General features: G+C 46.4%; 1 protein-coding gene across 14 annotated transcripts in view; it reads left to right on the top strand.

Annotated features, from left to right (window-relative positions):
* The window catches only part of UBR4 (ubiquitin protein ligase E3 component n-recognin 4), a 1723360-nt gene that overhangs the window by 905952 nt on the left and 797267 nt on the right, over positions 1–20141 (top strand). For all 14 annotated transcript variants that reach the window (XM_086921716.1, XM_086921718.1, XM_086921717.1 and 11 more), the window contains 2 exons: positions 16633–16807; positions 18168–18308. In XM_086921716.1, the coding sequence (XP_086777842.1) occupies positions 16633–16807; positions 18168–18308 (316 nt within the window). The remainder of the gene's footprint in view (positions 1–16632; positions 16808–18167; positions 18309–20141) is intronic.

The following is a 20141-nucleotide window of genomic DNA, read 5'->3' as shown; positions in this document are numbered from 1 at the left end:
TGGACGACTATGCTGGTGCTGTATCTATATTCAGCAAGTTTGTAGGACTTACGTATTCAGCATGGAAGAACCATACCTCAATTTTTACAAAGCACAAAGTGATTTTGCACTGCAACCCTGAAATTCATGCCCATAGTTCCATCAGAATGCACTTAAATGAACACATCTTTTTTCTTTACATTTTCCCAATCTATTCACTTCAACATAGATATTGGCAGTTGCTGGATGTTTGCTAATGCATCAGTCTTGAATAGACAAAACTAAAGACTCTGAACTTCTGATCAGTAATTTGTTCCTTGCAAAAACTCAGTCAGTGGCTTTCCATTCTTTAAACATGAATTGCTCATTAGTTGTCAGCTTGAATTTCTTTTGGTCACCCTAAAGCAAGAAAGCGAAGGTGTGTTCCACAGGAAGCATGGCCATGACAGTCCTTCTCTACTTTTGAGTGCTGTTACAAGACATCTGGCTTGCTGCTAACTAGAATAGTAGGCACGTTTTCACCAAGCGCTACTTCTTGAACTTTAATGCAGCATCTAACTCTTCAGTGTGTCAATGTCTTGCTTTTGCCCCTCAGATAATAGAGAATCTTCCTCACAGTAGCTCAAACCCACATGGCGAAGCAGGAAACACAACACCTATAGAAAAGGGTTTTATTTTACGAAATGCAAGGACTCTTTCTTTGACTAAGGCGTAGGTTTTTATTTTATACAATGCTCTCTAACAGAAAGTCTTTCCCGGATGCCGAATGCACAACATTGAAATATACAGATATATCCATACTAATATAATAAAGAGAGAGCCCAAACCTTTGAGGCGGGTAATCTCAGGAACCACAACACCCAATACAGTGTTGGAAAGGGCAGTTGCAGCAGAAGGACAAAGGCTATGCAGACGCCCACCATATACATTTAAAAGGTAAATGACCCGTGCCAGCAAAGTAGTCCCTTGTGGGCGTGTCTGCGTTGTGCTGTGGCCGTGTGCTGGGGGCGTGACAAACGCTGGGGGTGTGTGGTACATTCCGCCCTTCATGCCATGTCTCATATCGTGTGCTAATCCCACCCTGCTCCCTTTAAATACCCCTGCACCCCTTAATCATAACCCACCCTTACTCCTTAAAATACCCCAACACCCTTAAACACTAACCCATCTTAACCCTATAAATATACCCTGTACCCCAAAACCCAAACCTATCCCTTAACCCTAAAAATACCCCTGTACCCCAAAACCCAAACCTAGCCCTGAACCCTAAAAATACCACTGTACCCCAAAACCTAACCTACCCCTGAACCCTAAAATACCCCTGTACCCCAAAACCCAAACCTAGCCATGAACCCTAAAAATACCCCTGTACCCCAAAGCTCAAACCTAGCCCTGTCAATGTCAATGTCAATGTCATAGGTTTTTATAGAGCGCAGTTTGTCACCGCAAGGTCTCAAGGCGCTTGCAGCATAAGAACCGGCTAAGAAAAGACCAAAACTGAGCGAGCATCGAAGCAAAGGACTGGGGCATCCTGCTAAGGAAAAAGCCATGTTTTCAGGGCTTTACGAAATTGCTGATGCTCATTAATAGAGAGAAGGTGAGGAGGCAGCTTATTCCAAAGTGCCGGTGCGAGATATGAAAAGGAGCGCTGCCCATACCTAGAGGTTCGCACGCGGGGTTGCGTTAGTAAGGACTTGTGGCTAGATCTTAAGGACATCTTGGGGACATACCGGATGAGTTTTTTTTTTTAAGATACCGGCCCCCTTATTGTACAATGAGTTGTGGGTCAGGCATAAGATCTTAAATTGACTTCTTTGCCGTATGGGGAGCCAGTGTAGTTTTTTCAAACATGGTGCGGACGCCGTTCTAGCCGGCAGGTCCAGCACTAATCTGGCCGCAGTATTCTGCAAAGTTTGTAGTTTTGCAGATCCTCATTCAGGCCGTGGTACATGGCATTACCATAATCAAGATTGCTGATGATCAGGCCCTGAACCAATGGCTTCCTTGCTTCCAGCGGAAGCCATTTGAAGATCTTGCTGAGGCCGCGCATTATACCATAGCAGGTGCCAGTCACCTTGGCTACATGATTTTTCATGGACAGGGCGCTGTCCATTATAATTCCCAGGTTCTGGACTACCAACTTGGGGGCCGGGCAAGGCCCCAATTCAGCCGGCCACCACTCTTGCGTCCAGCATCTGAAAGAGACACGTTAGTGATAGATTCCTCACCTTAGAGTATCCCCAGGCGTCAGACTGGACCCGGAGATTTTTGCAGAGCAATACCCCTGCGCGTCGGTAGGCGTCATCTGCGGCTCCGCGTCCGTCGTCGGCGTCGTTGGCGCCGGAATGACGTCGTCGGAGTACTGAGATGCCGCCCATGTGCGCTGACGTCAGTTCTTTTTTCCGCGCCAGCTAGCGCAGATCCGGAGAAGCTCTACCCCTAGTCATTTTTTGACTAAACTTTTGATCTTTTTGATCATTTCTTTCTTCGAGTCTTCGACTCTATCAGTGCCGGTAGGGATGCCCGGGTTCAAACCCTGCTTGAAGTGCGACCGACTGATGTCGGTTACGGACCCCCATCGCCGGTGCTTGAAGTGCTTAGGCCTCGATCACGACGACCGCACCTGCTCTGACTGCCGGGCCCTGACGTCGAAGGCTAGGCGGGAGCGGTACCGCAAGCGGCTCGAGCTCCGGCAGTCGGTCCCGCGCCGCACCAGGTTCGGTCCCACGGGATGTTCAGGGACAGGTCGCGGGGTCGGAGTCATCGCAGCTCCGGGAGTGGTCACCGGTCGTCGGAATCCAAGTCCTCAGGTAAGAGGCATGAGAGGTCGGAGAGACGTCATCGTTCCTCCAACCCACCCCGACGCTCGCACAATGCGGCCGGGGGCTCGGGCGACACCGCCCATGCGGCTCCATGGGAGCTGCAAGCGTCGCCGCCTGCCCCACACCTTCGGGTCCCTGGGCTCGGCGAGACGCCGGAGGAGATCGAGCGGTACCTCATGGCCATGAGGTCCCTCCCTCCTCAGTCGGGTTCCGTGGCGCCTCCGGGCCCAACAGTCCCGACTGGAGGACCTAGCGGGTCGGGTGCTTCGGCCCGACGCCGTCTGGTGCTTTGGCCCCGGCGCCGCCGGCGACTTCGGTCCCGGCGCCGCAGGACCTCACTGGATCCGGTTCCGGATCCAAGTCGTCGCCGGTCGACTTCACGACCTCACCGGCTCCGGACCCACGGGTGGCGCCCCTGGCGCCCACTGTGGGTGCCGTCTCCAATGTTTCCTGCGGTCCGACTCAGGCGCCCGATCGGTGCCGCTGGGGGCCTATTCCGTCGGCCTTTGGAGATTTTTATCTCCATGAGGAGGCCCTCTCTACTAATCCTGTTTTACGGGTGACGGGTGACGAGGAAGAATGGGAGGGGTCTGGGGACCCTGTGGCACAGGAGTGCCAGTCTCAACAGGACCGGACATGTGAGCTTGGGGAGGCCAGTGGTATTTACACATCGCCAGACACTGGATTTGTCTCCCCCCCGACTCTGGCTTCGGAGGAGGGGTCTAGATATAGTGTAGTGTTGACGAAGGCAGCCAAGGCCTTAAACCTTGAGCTCCCCGTCGTGGCCGTGAGGACTAACCTCCTCACTGAGGTCCTCAAACCGCAGTCAAGTTCCAGCGAGCCTCTGCTGCAGTTCAATGAGGCCTTGTGTGATGTTCTAGTGGGCACTTGGTACAAGCCCGCCACAGGCCCGCCTGTGGATAGGAACGTGGTCAGACGCTACCGCCCGGCCCCGGGCGACCCATGCTTTTTGTCCACCCACCCCACCCCGAGAGCCTGGTCATCCAGGCCTCCAATTCCCAGACCGCATTCCTGACGGCCCGCCCGACAAGGAATCCAAGAGATACGAGCAGTTTGGAAAGAAGGTGTTCTCGTCTGTAAGCTTAGGGCTGCGGTCTGTTAATACCACCTGTCTCTTGGGCCGCTACACCCACACTCTGTGGGACGCGGTGGCAGATGTGCTGCCACAATGTCCGGAGGAGGTCCGGGCTAAACTCGCCCAAACACTTGCGGAGGGACAAGATGCAGCGCGTTATTCCATCCGGTGTGGGCTGGATACAACGAACTCACTGGGCAGGGCGATGGCAACAACAGAGGCGGTTCGCCGCCACGCCTGGTTGAGGTCCGCCAACTTCTCGGCCGATGTCCAGGCCACACTTCTGGACATGCCGTTCGATGGCCGTCGCCTCTTCGGCGACAAGGCAGACCATGCGCTGGAACGTTTTAAGGACTCCAGGGCTACGGCCAAGTCCTTGGGCCTCTCGGCCCTACGCCAGCAAACGGGTGCCTTTCGCTCCTTTCGTGGCCACGGAAGGGGCGCCCCCACACGTGCTGCCAGCCACGCGCCGCAAAATGTTCAACAGCGCAGTGGTGGCCGTGGAAACCGCCGTTGCGGCGGTCGGGGACAATGGCGAGGCCAGTCCACACCCCCCTCCACAGCACCCGCCTCAAAACCTTCCTAGTCCGAGTTTTCAGGCCCATGTGACGCCTGTGGGAGGCAGGGTTCGCTATCACCTCTCCCACTGGCGCACTATCACATCGGACAGGTGGGTGCTGCAGATCGTCCGAAGGGGCTACTCCCTCCCCTTCGAGGCGACCCCTCCATCCATGCCACGGCAATGCCACCGGGGGCCATCGAGCACGTTCCTGGGCCAGAAGTAGGGTGTTTTATGTTACTCCCACTACTTTCTGGTACCCAAGAAGGGCAAATGGGGCCTACGCCCTATCTTGGACTTGTGGAAGGTCAACGGCTTCCTCCGGAAGGAGAAGTTCAAAATGCTGACTTTGGCTCAGGTCCTAGCTGCCCTGGAGCCAGAAGACTGGCTGGTAGCGTTGGACTTGCAGGACACTTATTTACACATCTCCGTCCTGCCGGCCCACCGGCGTTACCTGCGGTTCACGGTAGGCCAAGAGCACTTTCAGTTTACCGTGCTCCCCTTCAGCCGTACCAGCGCCCCACGGGTGTTCACGAAGGTGATGGCGGTGGTCGCAGCTCATCTGCGCAGGTTAGGGGTGTCAGTCTTCCCCTACCTAGACGACTGGTTGTTGAAGGAGGGCTCGCCCCAGACAGTCGTCAGCCAACTCCAGACTACGGCCGACCTCCTGCATTTGCTGGGGTTCTCCATCAATGTGCCGAAGTCGCACCTGTGTCCCTCTCAGAAGCTCCTCTTCATCGGAGCGGTTCTCGACTCGGCGCAGTTTCGGGTTTACCCTCCGGAACAGCGGGTTCGGGATATACAGGCTCTGATTCCCATCTTTCAGCCGTTATCCCGAGTCCCGGTCAGGTTGACGCTGCGGCTTCTGGGGCTGATGGCCTCCTGCATCCTTCTGGTGCATCACGCCCGGTGGCGGATGCGGGCTCTGCAGTGAGACCTGAAGTTTCAGTGGGCCCAGCATCAGGGCAAACTGTCCGACCATGTCTTGATCTCGGAGGGCACTGCGAGACAACTGCAGTGGTGGCTCACGGACCGCGACTGGGTCAGTGGCAGATCCCTCTCCCTACCCCACCCGGAGCACGTGGTTGTGACGGACGCGTCCCTCCAGGGCTGGGGAGGCCACATGGGAGAGGCGGAGATCAGAGGCCTCTGGTCTCCAGCGGAGTCCCGGCTCCATATCAACCTTTTGGAGCTGCGGGCGATTCGTCTAGCACTGAAGGCATTCCTCCCCTCTGTCCGGGGGAGTGTAGTGCAGGTGTTCACGGACAACACCACCGCCATGTGGTACTGCAACCAAGAAGGCGGGGTGGGGTCGTGGACCCTTTGCCAGGAGGCTCTGCGCCTCTGGCAGTGGCTGGAACATCAAGGCGTTACCCAGGTGGTTCAACACCTGGCAGGCTCTCTGAATGCCAGAGCGGACGAACTCAGCTGTCAGTGCATGATGGATCACGAATGGCGTCTGAACTCGGATGTGGCGCAAGGCCTCTTTCAGCAATGGGGAGAGCCTTGGTTAGATCTATTCGCCACAGAAGAGAACGCGCAATGTCATCAGTTCTGCGCGTTGGAATTTCCAAGGCGGCAGTCGCTCGGAGATGCTTTTCGCCGCGAGTGGAGTTGTGGCCTATAGTACGCCTTTCCGCCTATACCACTTCTGCCCAGAGTGCTGAAGAAGATCAGGCGCAACCGGGCCCAGGTTATCCTTGTGGCTTAGGACTGGGCATGAAGATACTGGTATCCTGAGCTACTCAGCATGTCAGTCGATCCCCCGATTCGTCTGCCTCTTCGGGAGGACCTTCTGGCGCAGCAGCAGGGGATGGTCCTGCACCCGAACCTGTCCAGTCTCCACCTACAAGCTTGGAGATTTAGCGGCGGTAGTTGAGGCCATTTGACTTGCCTCCCGAAGTCTGTGATATCATTCTGGCAGCCAGGCGTCCCTCCACAAAGTCGGTATACGCCTGCAGGTGGAACAGATATGTGGAATGGTGCACAGCAAAGGCTGTGGACCCTCTCTCTGCACCCCTTTCTGAAGTTCTACTCTTCCTTCTTTCCCTTGCCCAGCAGGGCTCCGCTCTGGGCACTCTTAAGGGGTACCTTTCTGCTCTTTCCGCCTTCTTACGGCTACCTGATCAGCCTTCCTTATTCAAGTCCCCCATTGTAAATAGATTTTTGAAGGGCATCACAAACATGTTCCCTCCTGTTCCCTTCGTGATGCCCCAGTGGGACTTGAATCTTGTACTCACTTATCTAATGAGTGCTCCCTTTGAGCCGCTCCATAACTGTCCTCTCCGTCTTCTTACCCTGAAGACTGCTTTCCTGGTTGCCATCACCTCTGCCAGGAAAGTGAGTGAGCTCCAGGCTCTTTCTTCTACTCCACCTTTCCTCTCTGTTCATCCGGACAAGGTGGTGTTGCGTACACAACCTTCCTTTCTGCCCAAAGTTGTCACGGCCTTCCACATCGGGCAGTCCATTACCTTGCCCACCTTCTTTCCGCCTCGGCATCCCTCGAAAGAGGAAGAGAGGCTCCACCGTCTGGACCCAAAACGTGCGCTCTCCTATTACCTAGATTGAACACGCCCGTTCCGGGTGAATGACCAACTCTTTGTTGGTTACGTGGGCGCGAAGATGGAAAAGGCGGTGCACAAGAGGACCATTTCGCGGTGGATCATCTTGTATATTCAGGCATGTTACTTCTTTTTTGTGTGAATAAAACACCCTGGCAAATATCTAATAACCACTAACACGTGAGCAATGGCATTTGCCAAACATGAATAATAATGATCAACAACTGTTTTTACACATAAGATACAGTTTAATTCCTTATACACAACATACTAATTGATAAAATTGATACATGATTATAGACAAATGATAAAATATTTCAGCATTGTAGCATATGCATAATTTCATACATTCAACAATTATTAAATATAAAAACTAATAGATAGTTTCCTGTCTACGCGTTTCGACACTGAGATGTGTCTTCCTCCGGACTATACCATTGTAATTCTGTAAAAAAAAAATGTTAAAGATATTTTTACTAATTTGTATTTACAGTGCAAAAACAGTTTGTATTTAAACTACAATGTCATGTGTTAGATACTCGTGGTTAACATGTACTGATGATACCGCTCACGAACATACACTAATTTCTGAATTCTTCATAAAAAACCCATTTTCATATATACATGCATCTCTATCACATCTACATAAGTGTATGTACATACTAATAACATACTTCAAAACCTACTTTATTCAATTTGACAGTTTCTTTCAATGTAACATTTCCCTCATTATAAAAAGTTTTATATACATTTGAACAACCTAACGATAGGGGCAAGAACTGAAAAGTATAAGAGGGAAAAAAGAATGAAAAGAAGAGATTTTCAGTGTATTTATCAGTTGATATTGGATATGGCGAAAAAGTTTTTTAACTATATATGATGAATCACACTTATCACTTCACTGTGATATACATTATTCACATCTATCTTATCACCCTGTCATGGTTTTAAGTCTGTTCAATATGATGTTCTAAGATTATATTGCTATTTAATTTCCTATCTAAGTATATTATTAACATCCTGTCAGGATATAGGGGGTACTCATTTACCTATCGTGGACCTGTCTAAAGCCAGTTGTTACAAACATTACGTCCGGTTTACGTCAGTTTAAGCTGACCTATATGATGGTCAAGTTGTGCGGCTGACATCAAATAATCGCATAAAGTAGGGTATGTGGATATAGTAGTGTAGGCAGAAAGTTTATTTCTCTGTAAATAGATAATAATCCATTAGCAATAAAACCACCTTCCGTTGCAATCGAGCAGATTCTATTGTCAGCACTATGCTGCTTACACTGTTTAAATATATGCTCTACTAGAATTGGTCTGCGGTGTCAGGTGATCTTTATCTGATAGTATTCGATGAAATACGTTATTCCTTTATCTAATTTAAAGAGAAGGAATATACCTAATATTACATAAATGACAGATGCTACGCATACAATGCTTGATTTATAACGCATGACACTACGCTTACCCTGTTTCCCTAGTGCTTAAATCAAAAGGCGACGTGCGGTGTTGATCCCAGTATATTTCGTGGGGTATACAGTTTATTTTTCCATCTGCAAAGGGAGTACAACTAGCATTATGTGATTATCTAGTTTTTGCATGCCCTCTTCGTAACGTACTAAGGAGCAATGGACTTCTTACCAAATTTAAAATGATCTATTGTTGTGATTTCTGTAGGGCGCCGTGTAACACTGGTTCAATCGGGCGTCCCAGATTTGGCGGTCTTTTATCTAAATGGTAAAAGAAGCGCAGCGCGCATTACGTTACGTTATGGGCACCTTATTTAAAATGTAATAAACGCATGCAGCGTACTTCAAGGGACTGTATTTTTACCTGTATTTATGCAGATTAAAACGAACCGACTGCAAAAGGTTCCCAGCGTCTTTTATCTAAAGGAAGACAGGAGCACAGCTCGCATTATGTTACGGGTAACATGTGCAAAGTTTAACAGACACATAGAGCGTTCTCGAGAGGGTTATAGCTTACCTGAATTTAAGCAGATTTAGCCGGACTGGTTGCAATAAGATCCCGGCGGTATCTGGTGTTTCAGCAAAGAGTTTGACAACTGAGTTCTCATTGGTTTATATAATAACTCAGTTGATTGGTTAGCCTTATATCACGTGCATCTTAAAGGGGCACACCTCCATGTTTATGGTATCGGTGTTCCCAAGACTAGCAAGAAAAGTTCCATAGAAATGGTTTCATGGAAAGTATATTTATATTAACTATTTCAAGAACGTTTACTTTCTAAGGTATATTAATTACTGTAGGAGACCCAAGGTTCTTTATAGAAATTGGTAATGACACGGTTATATGCTATATTACTTACAGTATCGCATTTATCCATGGTAAGTCATTATTTAAACCATGGGTAAACGTGTTCAAAGAAAAGATCCAGTAGACCTCTCTTTTTTTCCTTATTTTATCTGCACCATTATTGTTGGATATGTGGATCTTTTCTAGAATCCGCCATCGAATCTGTGACAGAGAGTGGTGAAATTCAGAAAAATGGGACACCAGAGGTGCTGTCAGTTTACATGTTTTGATCGCAGACCTGTGTTCTGTAAGACGGAGTTTCATTGTTCTTGAGGTTTCTCCGACATAACCTAAATTACAAGGGCATAATAGGAGGTAGATGATATTGCTCGTATTGCAAGTCCATAGCTCCTTGGCTTGTATTTTCACTTGGTTAAATATGAATGTCTCACCTGATATAATGCCATCACATGATTGACATGTTCCACATCTAGAGGTACCTCTGATGGCATTTTCACCATTGAATGATTTCTGTACATAGGGGATTTTGTTGTTAGTTCCATTGAAGCGTGATCTCACCATTAGATCTTTAAGGTTTTTGTTGCGTCGATGCGCAAACATGGGTTTTGGTAATTTAGGTTGTGTTGGTTCCACATTCAACAGGTGCCAATTCGAATTGATGATCTGTCTAAGTGTGGCATTTTGGGGAGAGTGTTTTGTAATACAGACTAATTTATGTTCTTTTTGTTGTTTATTAGAGTTGAGTAAGGCGTCTCGATCAAAGTATCGGGCTCGTTTATATGCTTCACGTACTAGTCGATGCGGGTACCCACGTGCAAGAAATTTTTGTTTCATTTGTTCAAACTGAACATCATAGTCTTTAATATTTGTGCAGTTTCTTCGCACTCTAAGAAACTGAGAAAAGGGTATACCATCTTTCTGGTTTCTCGGGTGGTAGCTATTAAAATGGAGTAGCGTGTTTCTTGCATCTAGGCATGTTACTCTATGGCCAAAAAGGAGCCCCCTGCTGGATTGCGGGCTCATTCCACTCGAGCCACGGCAACAACAACTGCCTTGGGCCGAGGAGTCCCCTTACAGGACATTTGCCAGGCAGCTACCTGGGCCTCGCTGCACACGTTCGCAAGACACTACTGCCTGGACAGTCAAGTCCGGAGGAAAGGCTTCTTTGGCCGTTCCTTCCTCCAGGACTTTCTGGTGTGATATTGGTTCGCAGACACACCACCGGGGTTGGTATTGCTGGGGTATCTATTCTAAGGGAAGGAATCAATCACTAACTTGTCTCTTTCAGATGCACAAGTTACTACTTGTGTAACGATATATCTGTAAGAGACATTAGTTAGTGATAGACCCACCCATCCTCCCCGTTCTGCGAACCGATATCTAGGGTTAAGGTCATCCCCTTTCAGGGCCCTAGTTTCATGGCACCAGTGTTGGTTCTATCATGGCTCTGTGTATCTGGCGCGGAAAGCTGTGTTTCATAACTGACGTCAGCGCACATGGGCGGCATCTAAGTACTCCGACGACGTCATTCCGGCGCTATCGACGCCGACGACTGACGTGGAGCTGCAGACGACGCCTACCGAAGCGCAGGGGTATTGCTACGCAAAAATTTCCGGATCCAGTCTGACGCCTGGGGATATTCTAAGGTAAGGAATCTATCACTAACTAATGTCTCTTACAGATATATCGTTACACAAGTAGTAACTTGTGCATCTCTCTGCTTTTCCGAACAAAATGATTTCAGTCTTGCCCGCATTGAGTTGGTGTTTATTCACCCGCATCCAGCTGCTGATCTCAACCATACATTTTTTAAAACGTACGCAAGTGTCGGCGGGATCTACGCCGCATGTGATCAGCAGCTGCGTGTCATCTGCATATGACACCGTTCCAAAGCCTAAGGATTTGAATATATTGGCCAGAGGTGTCAAGTACAGATTAAAAAGCAGCGGGCTCAAAATCGAGCCTTGAGGCACGCCCACCGTGACCGGGCGGCTGCGGGCAACCAGAGAGTCGACTCGAACGGTGGTGAGGCGGCCAGTAAGATAATCCTCAATCCAACCCAGTGCCCCTCCTCGGACACCAATCTCCCACAGCCGATGTTTCAAAATGCCGTGGGAGATGGTGTCAAATGCTGCAGAGAGGTCTAGGAGGATGAGTACAGCTGAGTCGCCCCTATCCACCGCGAGTCTGATGTTATCCACAATCTCCACTACAGCCGTCTCTGTGCTGTGCGCGGCCCGAAAGCCAGACTGGGAGGGGTCTAGAGCTCCACTGGCTTCTATGTAAGCCGTCAGCCGGTTGTTCACAAGAAGTTCCAACACCGTACCAAAAAAAGGCAGCAATGATATTGCCCGATAATGGGAAGGCGGAGCAGGATCATCAGATGGCTTCTTCAGGATAGGCTTTACTTTGGCATGCTTCCACTTAGAAGGGACCTCAGCTTGCTCCTGAGCGGCGTTAAAGATGGCCGTAAGGGACTCAGCTAGCAAGGGCATGATTTTCATGCAATGTTGTGGCGGGAAAGGGTCCATAGGGGAACCTGACTTTATTCTGCTAAGACCTTCAAGTGTCTCCTTGACCGTGATCGGCGTGAATTTCGTCAGGTGGAGATCTTGGCTACCGATCGTCGCGGATGGCGACGTCACCGGGCTACTATCTGGGATCGGTTGGTCAGGATCTGAAGTGGGAAAAGCAGAATATATTAACTTGATTTTATTCTCAAAAAATTCTGCCATTGACTCAACCCATTTTTGGGAGGGGCTGAACAAAGATTGTTCAGTGCGAGGGGACGTAAATTCCTTCAATATTTTATATAGTTCCCTACTTGAATTTGCTGAGGTTTTTATCCTCTGAGTTAGATACTCCTTCTTTGCCAATTTTATATTTTTCATGTAGCTTGAATGAAGTAACTTATATTTGGCTCTATTCTCCTCCGTTTTAGTTTTCCGCCAGTTACGCTCTGCAGCTCTACTAGCCAATTTATCTACCTTAAGATTGGTGGTAAACCATGGAGAGGCCACCAATTTGGCTTTGACGGTAGTTTCCGGAATTACATGATCTAAAGCTTGTAAAATGGAGGACTCCAAATTATCTATCCTTTGCTCTAATGGAAGAGCCAGATTGTTTACATGCTTAAAATGAGCCAGAAATGCTTCCGGAGTAAGTTTCCGCCAAGGGCGGATCCGCACTCTTGTGCCCCTCGCAGGAATGGCCGGGGACTTGTTCGGGAGATTAAACTTTAAAAGATAATGATCCGTCCAGATCATTGGGAGGGGGTCAGCAGTTTAGTTTAGGTGAATTAGTAAAGATTAAATCAAGGGTGTGGCCCGCACAATGAGTGGGGCCTCTGACTCGCTGAGACAGTCCCAAGCTTTCCATAGTCCTTATTAGGAGGCACGTCTCTGGATCTAGGGGAAGCTCTGCATGGTAGTTAAAATCGCCTAATAGGATGAAATTCTCCGTGGTAAGGGCATGGGTGACTATTATTTCTAACAGTTAGTTATAAACCTGTTTTGACGCCCGGAGGCCTATACACTAGCGCACCTCGCCAGCTATCCACACGGGAGAGCTGTATGTTCACAATCATGATTTCGAGTGTGGGACTGGACAGAGATTCTAGTAGCTTGATCTCAATGGGGGTTTGGGCTGCCATTGCTAAGCCACTCCCCCTTTTCCTCACCCTTTCCAGCCTTGTGACAAAATATTCAGAGGGAAAGATAGCCACTATGTCGGGAGCCGCCAGACTATGGAGCCATGTTTCTGTAAGGAAGCAGAGTTCCGGTTTGTCTGCTTCGAGTAGGCTCCGTACCTCCGTGGCATGCTTGGGTATAGAACGAGCATTAAGGTAGAGTGCAGTGATATTCGCACCTTCTACGGGGTCATTCCTAACTAGTAAAGTTGGCGCGCTTGTTAGTGATATGGTCTCTGTTCTGCCCTTTATTATGGATGTGGGAGATTTCTAGGTGCCTCCCATAGGGAGAGCTCCCTGGAGGATGTAGGTGAATTGTGTTGGCTGGAAGCTCGATTGGGACTCAGCAGCACTGCCTGGATTCCAACTCTTTAATTCCCCGCTGGTATAGGTTAACATTATAGCACTGTTTACCTCACTGTCTGTACTTATCATGCGGCGGGTCTCAGGCAGAGTTCCGGGCAACAGGCAACGGTCTGGCGCGGACAGGCACAGACGGGCTTGCCTTTGGCGCGCCACCGGCGCGTCTGCGCCACACAGGTCTTTAAATGTGGAGGGAGGCGTGGCCAAGAGATGACGCTGGCCAATCAGAGCTTTACTAACTCCTACGGTATTCTTTGTCCCTCCGCAACAAACGACACACGCCACGTCGGAACGGGGACGGGAATGATGTTCTGACCGGGCACACAGATATGCAGGTAATACTCAAAGGTGCACAATAAAAACAGTATAAAGATTTAAAAACAGACGCTGCCTCTAAATCAGGCACACAATGACTCAGACTGGATGTATCCTGCTACCCCCCAGGCACTAGCGGAAACAGACACACACAATGCCGGTATCTTAGCTGAACCCTAAAAATACCCCTGTACCCCAAAACCCATACCTATCCCTAAACCCTAAAACTACCCCTGTACCCCATAACCCAAAACTATATCTGAACCCTTAAAATACCCAAACACCCCAAAACATATATCTCAGTACCCCAAAACATATACCCCTATACCCATACTTACCTTATCCAAACATTAAAAAAAAAACATGCTTTTACCATTTATGCATTTACAACGAAAATCTAATGCCATGTGTTATAATGGCATTGCGGAGTCATGGTACTTTTGTAATGAAAGTATGCGGTGTGATGGTATGCGGAAAGAAAGTTGCGGAATAATGGGTGTCTACCCTCCCCCGATAAGTACATTTGTGGCACGGCGGCCCACATCTCCAGCAACATACTCATATTTTTTCACCACCCATTTGAAAAATGCACAGGTCTCTCTCATTGATGGCCAGCACCGACATACACTTTTAGACACACCTCCCACCACAAGTTCTAGAATTGCGAACTTTAGAGCTGGGGAGCTACGTTCGAATCTCGGCATCAGCTCAACATCCTGTGATTCCAGGAAAATCTCTTTGTCTCCCTGTGCCTACCACAAATGAATGTGTTCTTCTGTAATGTAAATTGTGCTCATGCCATGTTGTCAAGTTCGCGCTATATAATATTGCAAGAAAAATAAAGTAGGGAAACTAGAGTTTACACACTACTGAACGCGCACTCTAAAGTGCATCAGCAGTGCACTGTGAATCGGAACGTTTCACAGGCCTGCAACAGATTAGAAATGCTATCAAAACGAAATCCGACAAAACAATATACTACTGGCCGGCAGCAATTCATATATGTATGTTTGTGTGTTTATATGCAAGCAATAATAACACACTTAGTAAATAAAACAGTTAAATGCATGAGTAATACCATGAATAAACAAGCAGCAAATAATGAGATAACACTGAAGAAAATATAATATGCTGGACGTCCTGCAAGAGATCAGAAAGATATATAAACATCAAATGATTACTTTGAATGTGCACCTCAACTCACTCACACATGACAAAGAAAACACAGCAAATGATCAAAGCCACTGGCCAAACATCACAATGGCAATAATCAAAGCTCAAGTTCCTCAAATGACTACAGCCACTGGAACCACGCATCACAATGGCACTAGTCAAAACTCAATACTTAACCTGGTGCAAACACTGCATCTTAGCCCACTCCTGACCGGGGAAATTAAACAGCCGGATTTAAGAGCCTGAGCAACCATAGTCCTGCAGAAGTGGACGCGTCCGTCCCCATTCAGATTCCAAGCTCCCGGTTTCTAAGTCAAAAACCCTCAGCTTTATAATCTCAAAAAACACAAGAAGGTTCGAGAGAGACCTCCCCCCGCGCCAGAGGAATTTACCAGAGCTTCCAGGAAGCATTCCCTGGCTGGAAGGAGTTCCAACCTTCCCTTTTCCAATCTCGCATGTTCCAGCCTTTATCCTGACAAAGCTCACAAAAGCCTTAAACAACCTCTAACAAAACAATCCTTGAACATGTGTAACTGAAACAACTTGCAAGCGCTGCTGTGCACGCAGAAAAGCTGAAGCCAAGTAGATTCAGAATTCAGGATGACATGAGGCCATATCAAAGCCAATAGTGAGAACTTCATAATTCTACCAATGTACAACACAATGCACAATTGTACACAACTGCCTATAGATTTACGTACTTCATCTCTGTGTCCTATAGCATCACAAACTTTATCTTTCAATGTACAACACCGCACTTCAAGACCAAAAAGTACATTCCACACCTCTCTCTCCTTCTCATGCTTTCAAATGCACATCCCACAAGTTCTGTTCTTGCAAGGTTGTCCTACTCCGTGACCGCTCCCACTGAAAGACTGCTAGATTACAAGAAAGAAACTTTTAAGAGAAACAAGGCATTTGCAGGACCGTCATACATTCAGGCTAGGGTAAAATAACACACTAAAGTCCATTCAAATAACAGTCATCACAGGGTGGCAGACCACAAGAGTGCCTCTAGCACTACAGTCGAGCAGTTCTATGAAACCTGTTTCATTAAAGTCAGCCTGGGTCCTGTTTAGTGCTGGAGAACCAATCACTGTACCTCTCCAGTGTTGTTATCTTTCATAGATTCACATACAACCCTTCCTCCTTTGGGTTTAAAGGCTTACTTTATATTACGAATACCCTTTAAGCTTGTACAATGAAATCTGCGCTTTGATGGCTTCTAGGGAGAGTAGAGAGCTCAGCCCTTAACATTAATTGTCTGAAGTTAGGTTTTTTTTTCATATTAGGTGGATGTTCTCCTGATCAAACACAAATGTTGGCATATCACTTTTTTAAACACTGCTTACTTCACCTTCAGTTTCCCAGGGTTGCCCAACCCGATGACAGAAATAATTCAAGCAAGTAAGAAACCTATGTTGGAGACTTCATTTTTTTAACACTCAGGCGGGCAAAAGAATGTTTTTTTTTTCCTTAAGCAGATGACGCTAAAATAATTTCAGGAGTAACCCATGTAAATGTGAACTGGGCCCATAACATCTTCCTCACACAAAAAACAATAAAATATTTCAGAATTAATTGCTATTGAAAAGTTGTAATGTTTTTTCGCTTTTTTATATTTAGCTCCGCCCATGTGGGCATGCCCCATATCTGAGGTCATTGCATTGTCCCAATTTTAAATTTCTCACCTCCATTCTTTTTTTTCCGTGTAGCTGATGAATATTACTCTGAGACTATTGATTGCAGAGTGCTCCTAATGCTTGCATTCACTTTTCTCTCTTTCTACAGGACCAGGCTCTCCTGAGTAATGCAGTACAGTGCTTAAATTCCTGCAGCAAAGAAGGGAAAGACCTAGATCCGGAGGTTTTCCAGAGACTAGTTATCACAGCTCGGTCCATTGCTGTCATGCGCCCTAGTAATCTGGTCAACTTCACAGAGTCTAGGGTTGTATCTACTGACACAGGTGAAGGTTCTTTTGTAACAAAGCACATTCTAAAATGATGATTTTAAATTTTCACCTTGCGATTTATCCTATGAGTAGAGTAACAGTCATGTTCCTTGGGTGACCGCTGGGATGGAATGCCTCTTCTCTGCCCAGTCATGTATTTTGATGAGATCCACAGAATGAATGAAGAACTGAATTTTCCCTCTCCCCCAGTACAGTTGACATACATTGGCTAGAGCAGACTTTTACTGACATTGTGCTGCAATAGATACAGTATCTGTGTCCATTTGCAGATGCCTTGTGTAGTATGTCGTGTCTTGGAACTTCACATGTTTAGTTGAATGTGTGATTGCATTGAGATGAGTAGTGTGTTGAAGGGCATTTGTGTGTGTGGTACTACGTTTAAGTGTGCAATGATGGTGATTTTAATGTACTGATTTATTTGTTTTTAATTTTGATTACTATTTATGATATTCAGATATTCAATTACATGGATGGTTTAATGTTCAGGATTCCATTTTTTTAAATTATTTGTAGAACACAATCTAGCATAGTAGATCATCCACATACCTTCAATGGACCACAGTCATGGTATCTTATATTGCCCCACGGTCATGAAGTTTCTAACAATTAAAAAATGTAATTGGTAAGTTGGGTGTGCAGAATTTGCAGGGCAATGAATACGTGTGTTTAAGTTTGTGATTGAAGAAGATGTTTGCTAGAAGAGTCACCCAAGAATTCTATCAGGGTTTGTTAAGACTCGAGAAACTCCTACGTTGTTCTTTCAGGAGTTGCTAATTGAACAAAAGAAATTGTACTCAGTGATTGATCTTTTCTCCCGTATGATGAGATTGTCTGAGAAATAAAATGTAGGCCGAGTTGTTTGTCAATGCAATGTACCTTAATCATTCGAAATGTTTTTTATCAGTTGTCATTCAAGTCCCTGTGTTCGATTGGGATTAACATGGCTTGGTGAAAGTGATTCAATGGTTTTTGCAGTTACACTGATGTCATGGATCAGCTTATGGGCAGGAAATTGAAGCAGAAATTTGAATGATATGGATTATGCAGTTTGTGAATTTGTTGGTGGTTCGTTTTTGTGTGGAGTGGGCTGGTTTTTCATCTTCAAATGGTCTAAATATGTAGTTGCATATATTCTTTTCTTGTGAATTATGATTGAGTGGGATTAAGTGTCTGAAAGCTGAAGGATACACTACTCAGTGGAAATGTTGACATCTAGCGGTTTATGGTTATGTAGCGTTATATTTGAAATCCTATTTTGACATGTGAGGTGAGGTGAACTAAGCTGCGAATGCTGTGGAAGTTAAGGTTAGAGTTTACGTCTAGCTTCAATGAACCATTTTACTTTTCTATTCAGAAAGTGCTGAAGATGGTAAGGAAATCCAGAAAACCAGTGAAGAAGAGGGTTGTAGCTTCATAACCCAGTTGGTCGGACATTTCTGGAAATTGCATGCATCCAAACCCAAAAATGCCTTCCTTGCTCCGGCGTGCTTGCCAGGTACGTAATTCACAATGGAGCACTAAGTAGGACTGATTATTTAAAGAGGTCTCACGGTTTTTCACCTTAATGAAAATTTTCCACAGAAGTAATAAGATTTAATTTCAACATGAAAGCCAAAGCCTGCCTGCCTTCAATGCAACATATTTTAGGACTTTATTCTAATTTCAAAATGGCTTTTCTTCACTAATTTAAGCCCATTTTATTGGTGAACATTAGAAAGTTTGTCTGTTGCCACTTCCAGTGATTTCTTATTGACTGCATAACATTTCTTGCAAGCTTCTTTGTTTTGCATTTTGCTATGACATTAATATAAGTGACCTATGATCTTCACTACAAACAACGAGAGACAAGGAGGGCTTGTTTAACGGGGTCCAGTGTACATTCCCTTCTAGCACAGTATCAAAAAGGAGTACGCAGTACCCCTGTATAAAAACCTAATTAGACAGTTGAAAATTAAAGTGAGTGAAGGCACACAGGAAGGGATCCCCCTTTTTTTTTTTGGAACTAGAGTCCTCACACAGGACTTCTTCATATGGGCTCGCCCCTCGTCGGGTCGGCGGTGCAATACCCTACGGGCACCCATAAAGGGGCTCTTTGGCCGAGATCTTTTGTTCCTGCCGTATGGTGCTGTGGGTGTGAGGGCCCTAGGGGATGATAGTGAAGAGTGTAGATTTGTGTAGGTGATTTTAAGAGGTTGGATAGTCCACAGGGAAACTTTCATAAAGTGGTAACCCACCTCATTAAAAACAAGGAGAGTGGTTGCTTATTAGGCTTAAAGGTCCGTAAAAGCAAAACCTACTCTAAATAATGATGGTCACTCACCATCTTGTGTTTGCTTTATTTATTTAATTGTCAACATCTTCAGATGATTTTCAGTTGATCGCAATTTCCCTATCTTATACAATGCATTTAGGGCCAGATGTACGACCAATCATTTTTGCGAGTCTCAAATTGCGTCAAATTGCAAATCACACTTTGCAACTCACAAAAATGAATGTACAACAGTGTCTGACACTGTTTGCGATTCCCAATTGGGTCGCAAATTGCACGCTTCAGTAATATTCATGAGGTTGTTGTAATTTGCAACCGCATTGGGAATGGCTTGCACTTACAGGCATAGTGACCCCCAGGTCTGTGACTGCTTTTTTAATAAAGCAGTTTAAAAAAAATGCAGCCGATTTTCCTTAATGGAAAACTGAATGCATTTAAAGAAAAATGAAACTTTTCAGTTTCATTTTTAAGGGCAGGCACTGGTACCTGGGACCACTGCCTGCTCTTAAAAATATTTATGCACCCACTGCACAAAGGGGAAGGGGCCCCTGAGGACCCCTTCCCATTTACAAGTGACTTACTGCCTTTTCGAAAAAGTTGGTAAACTTTGAGTGTTTTGCGACCACAAATGCAGTCACAAAACAATGTTAAATGCCATTTGCACTCTCTATTAGGAAGTGACGCTCTTGGCACGCCCTTCCTAATAGCGAGTCGCAAACCATATTTAGCGAGTCGCTAATAGGTTAGCGATTCACAAAATATGGTTTGTACATGGGGCTGACATTTTTTGCAGTCGCAAACAGGCAGAATTCCTATTTGCGACTGCAAAAAACAGGCGTACATCTGCCCCTTGGATCGTCTTCTGCAACTGTTTGATTAATTACTATTTTATTTGTCAGAAAGATCCATGCTTGGACATTTAAACTGTGCATAGAACTGATTTATAATTTTATGAGAGTTCTAACACTGAATATCACTCCTTATGTGTTTGAACCTGGCGTACTTCACATATATGTTTAATGCGTGATATATGCTCAATATGTGAACAAGAAATGTCTG

Source organism: Lissotriton vulgaris, chromosome 5 (assembly GCF_964263255.1).
Source record: "Lissotriton vulgaris chromosome 5, aLisVul1.2, whole genome shotgun sequence".
NCBI classification, from domain to species: Eukaryota; Metazoa; Chordata; class Amphibia; order Caudata; family Salamandridae; genus Lissotriton; species Lissotriton vulgaris.
This window is presented reverse-complemented; position numbering and strand designations above follow the sequence as displayed.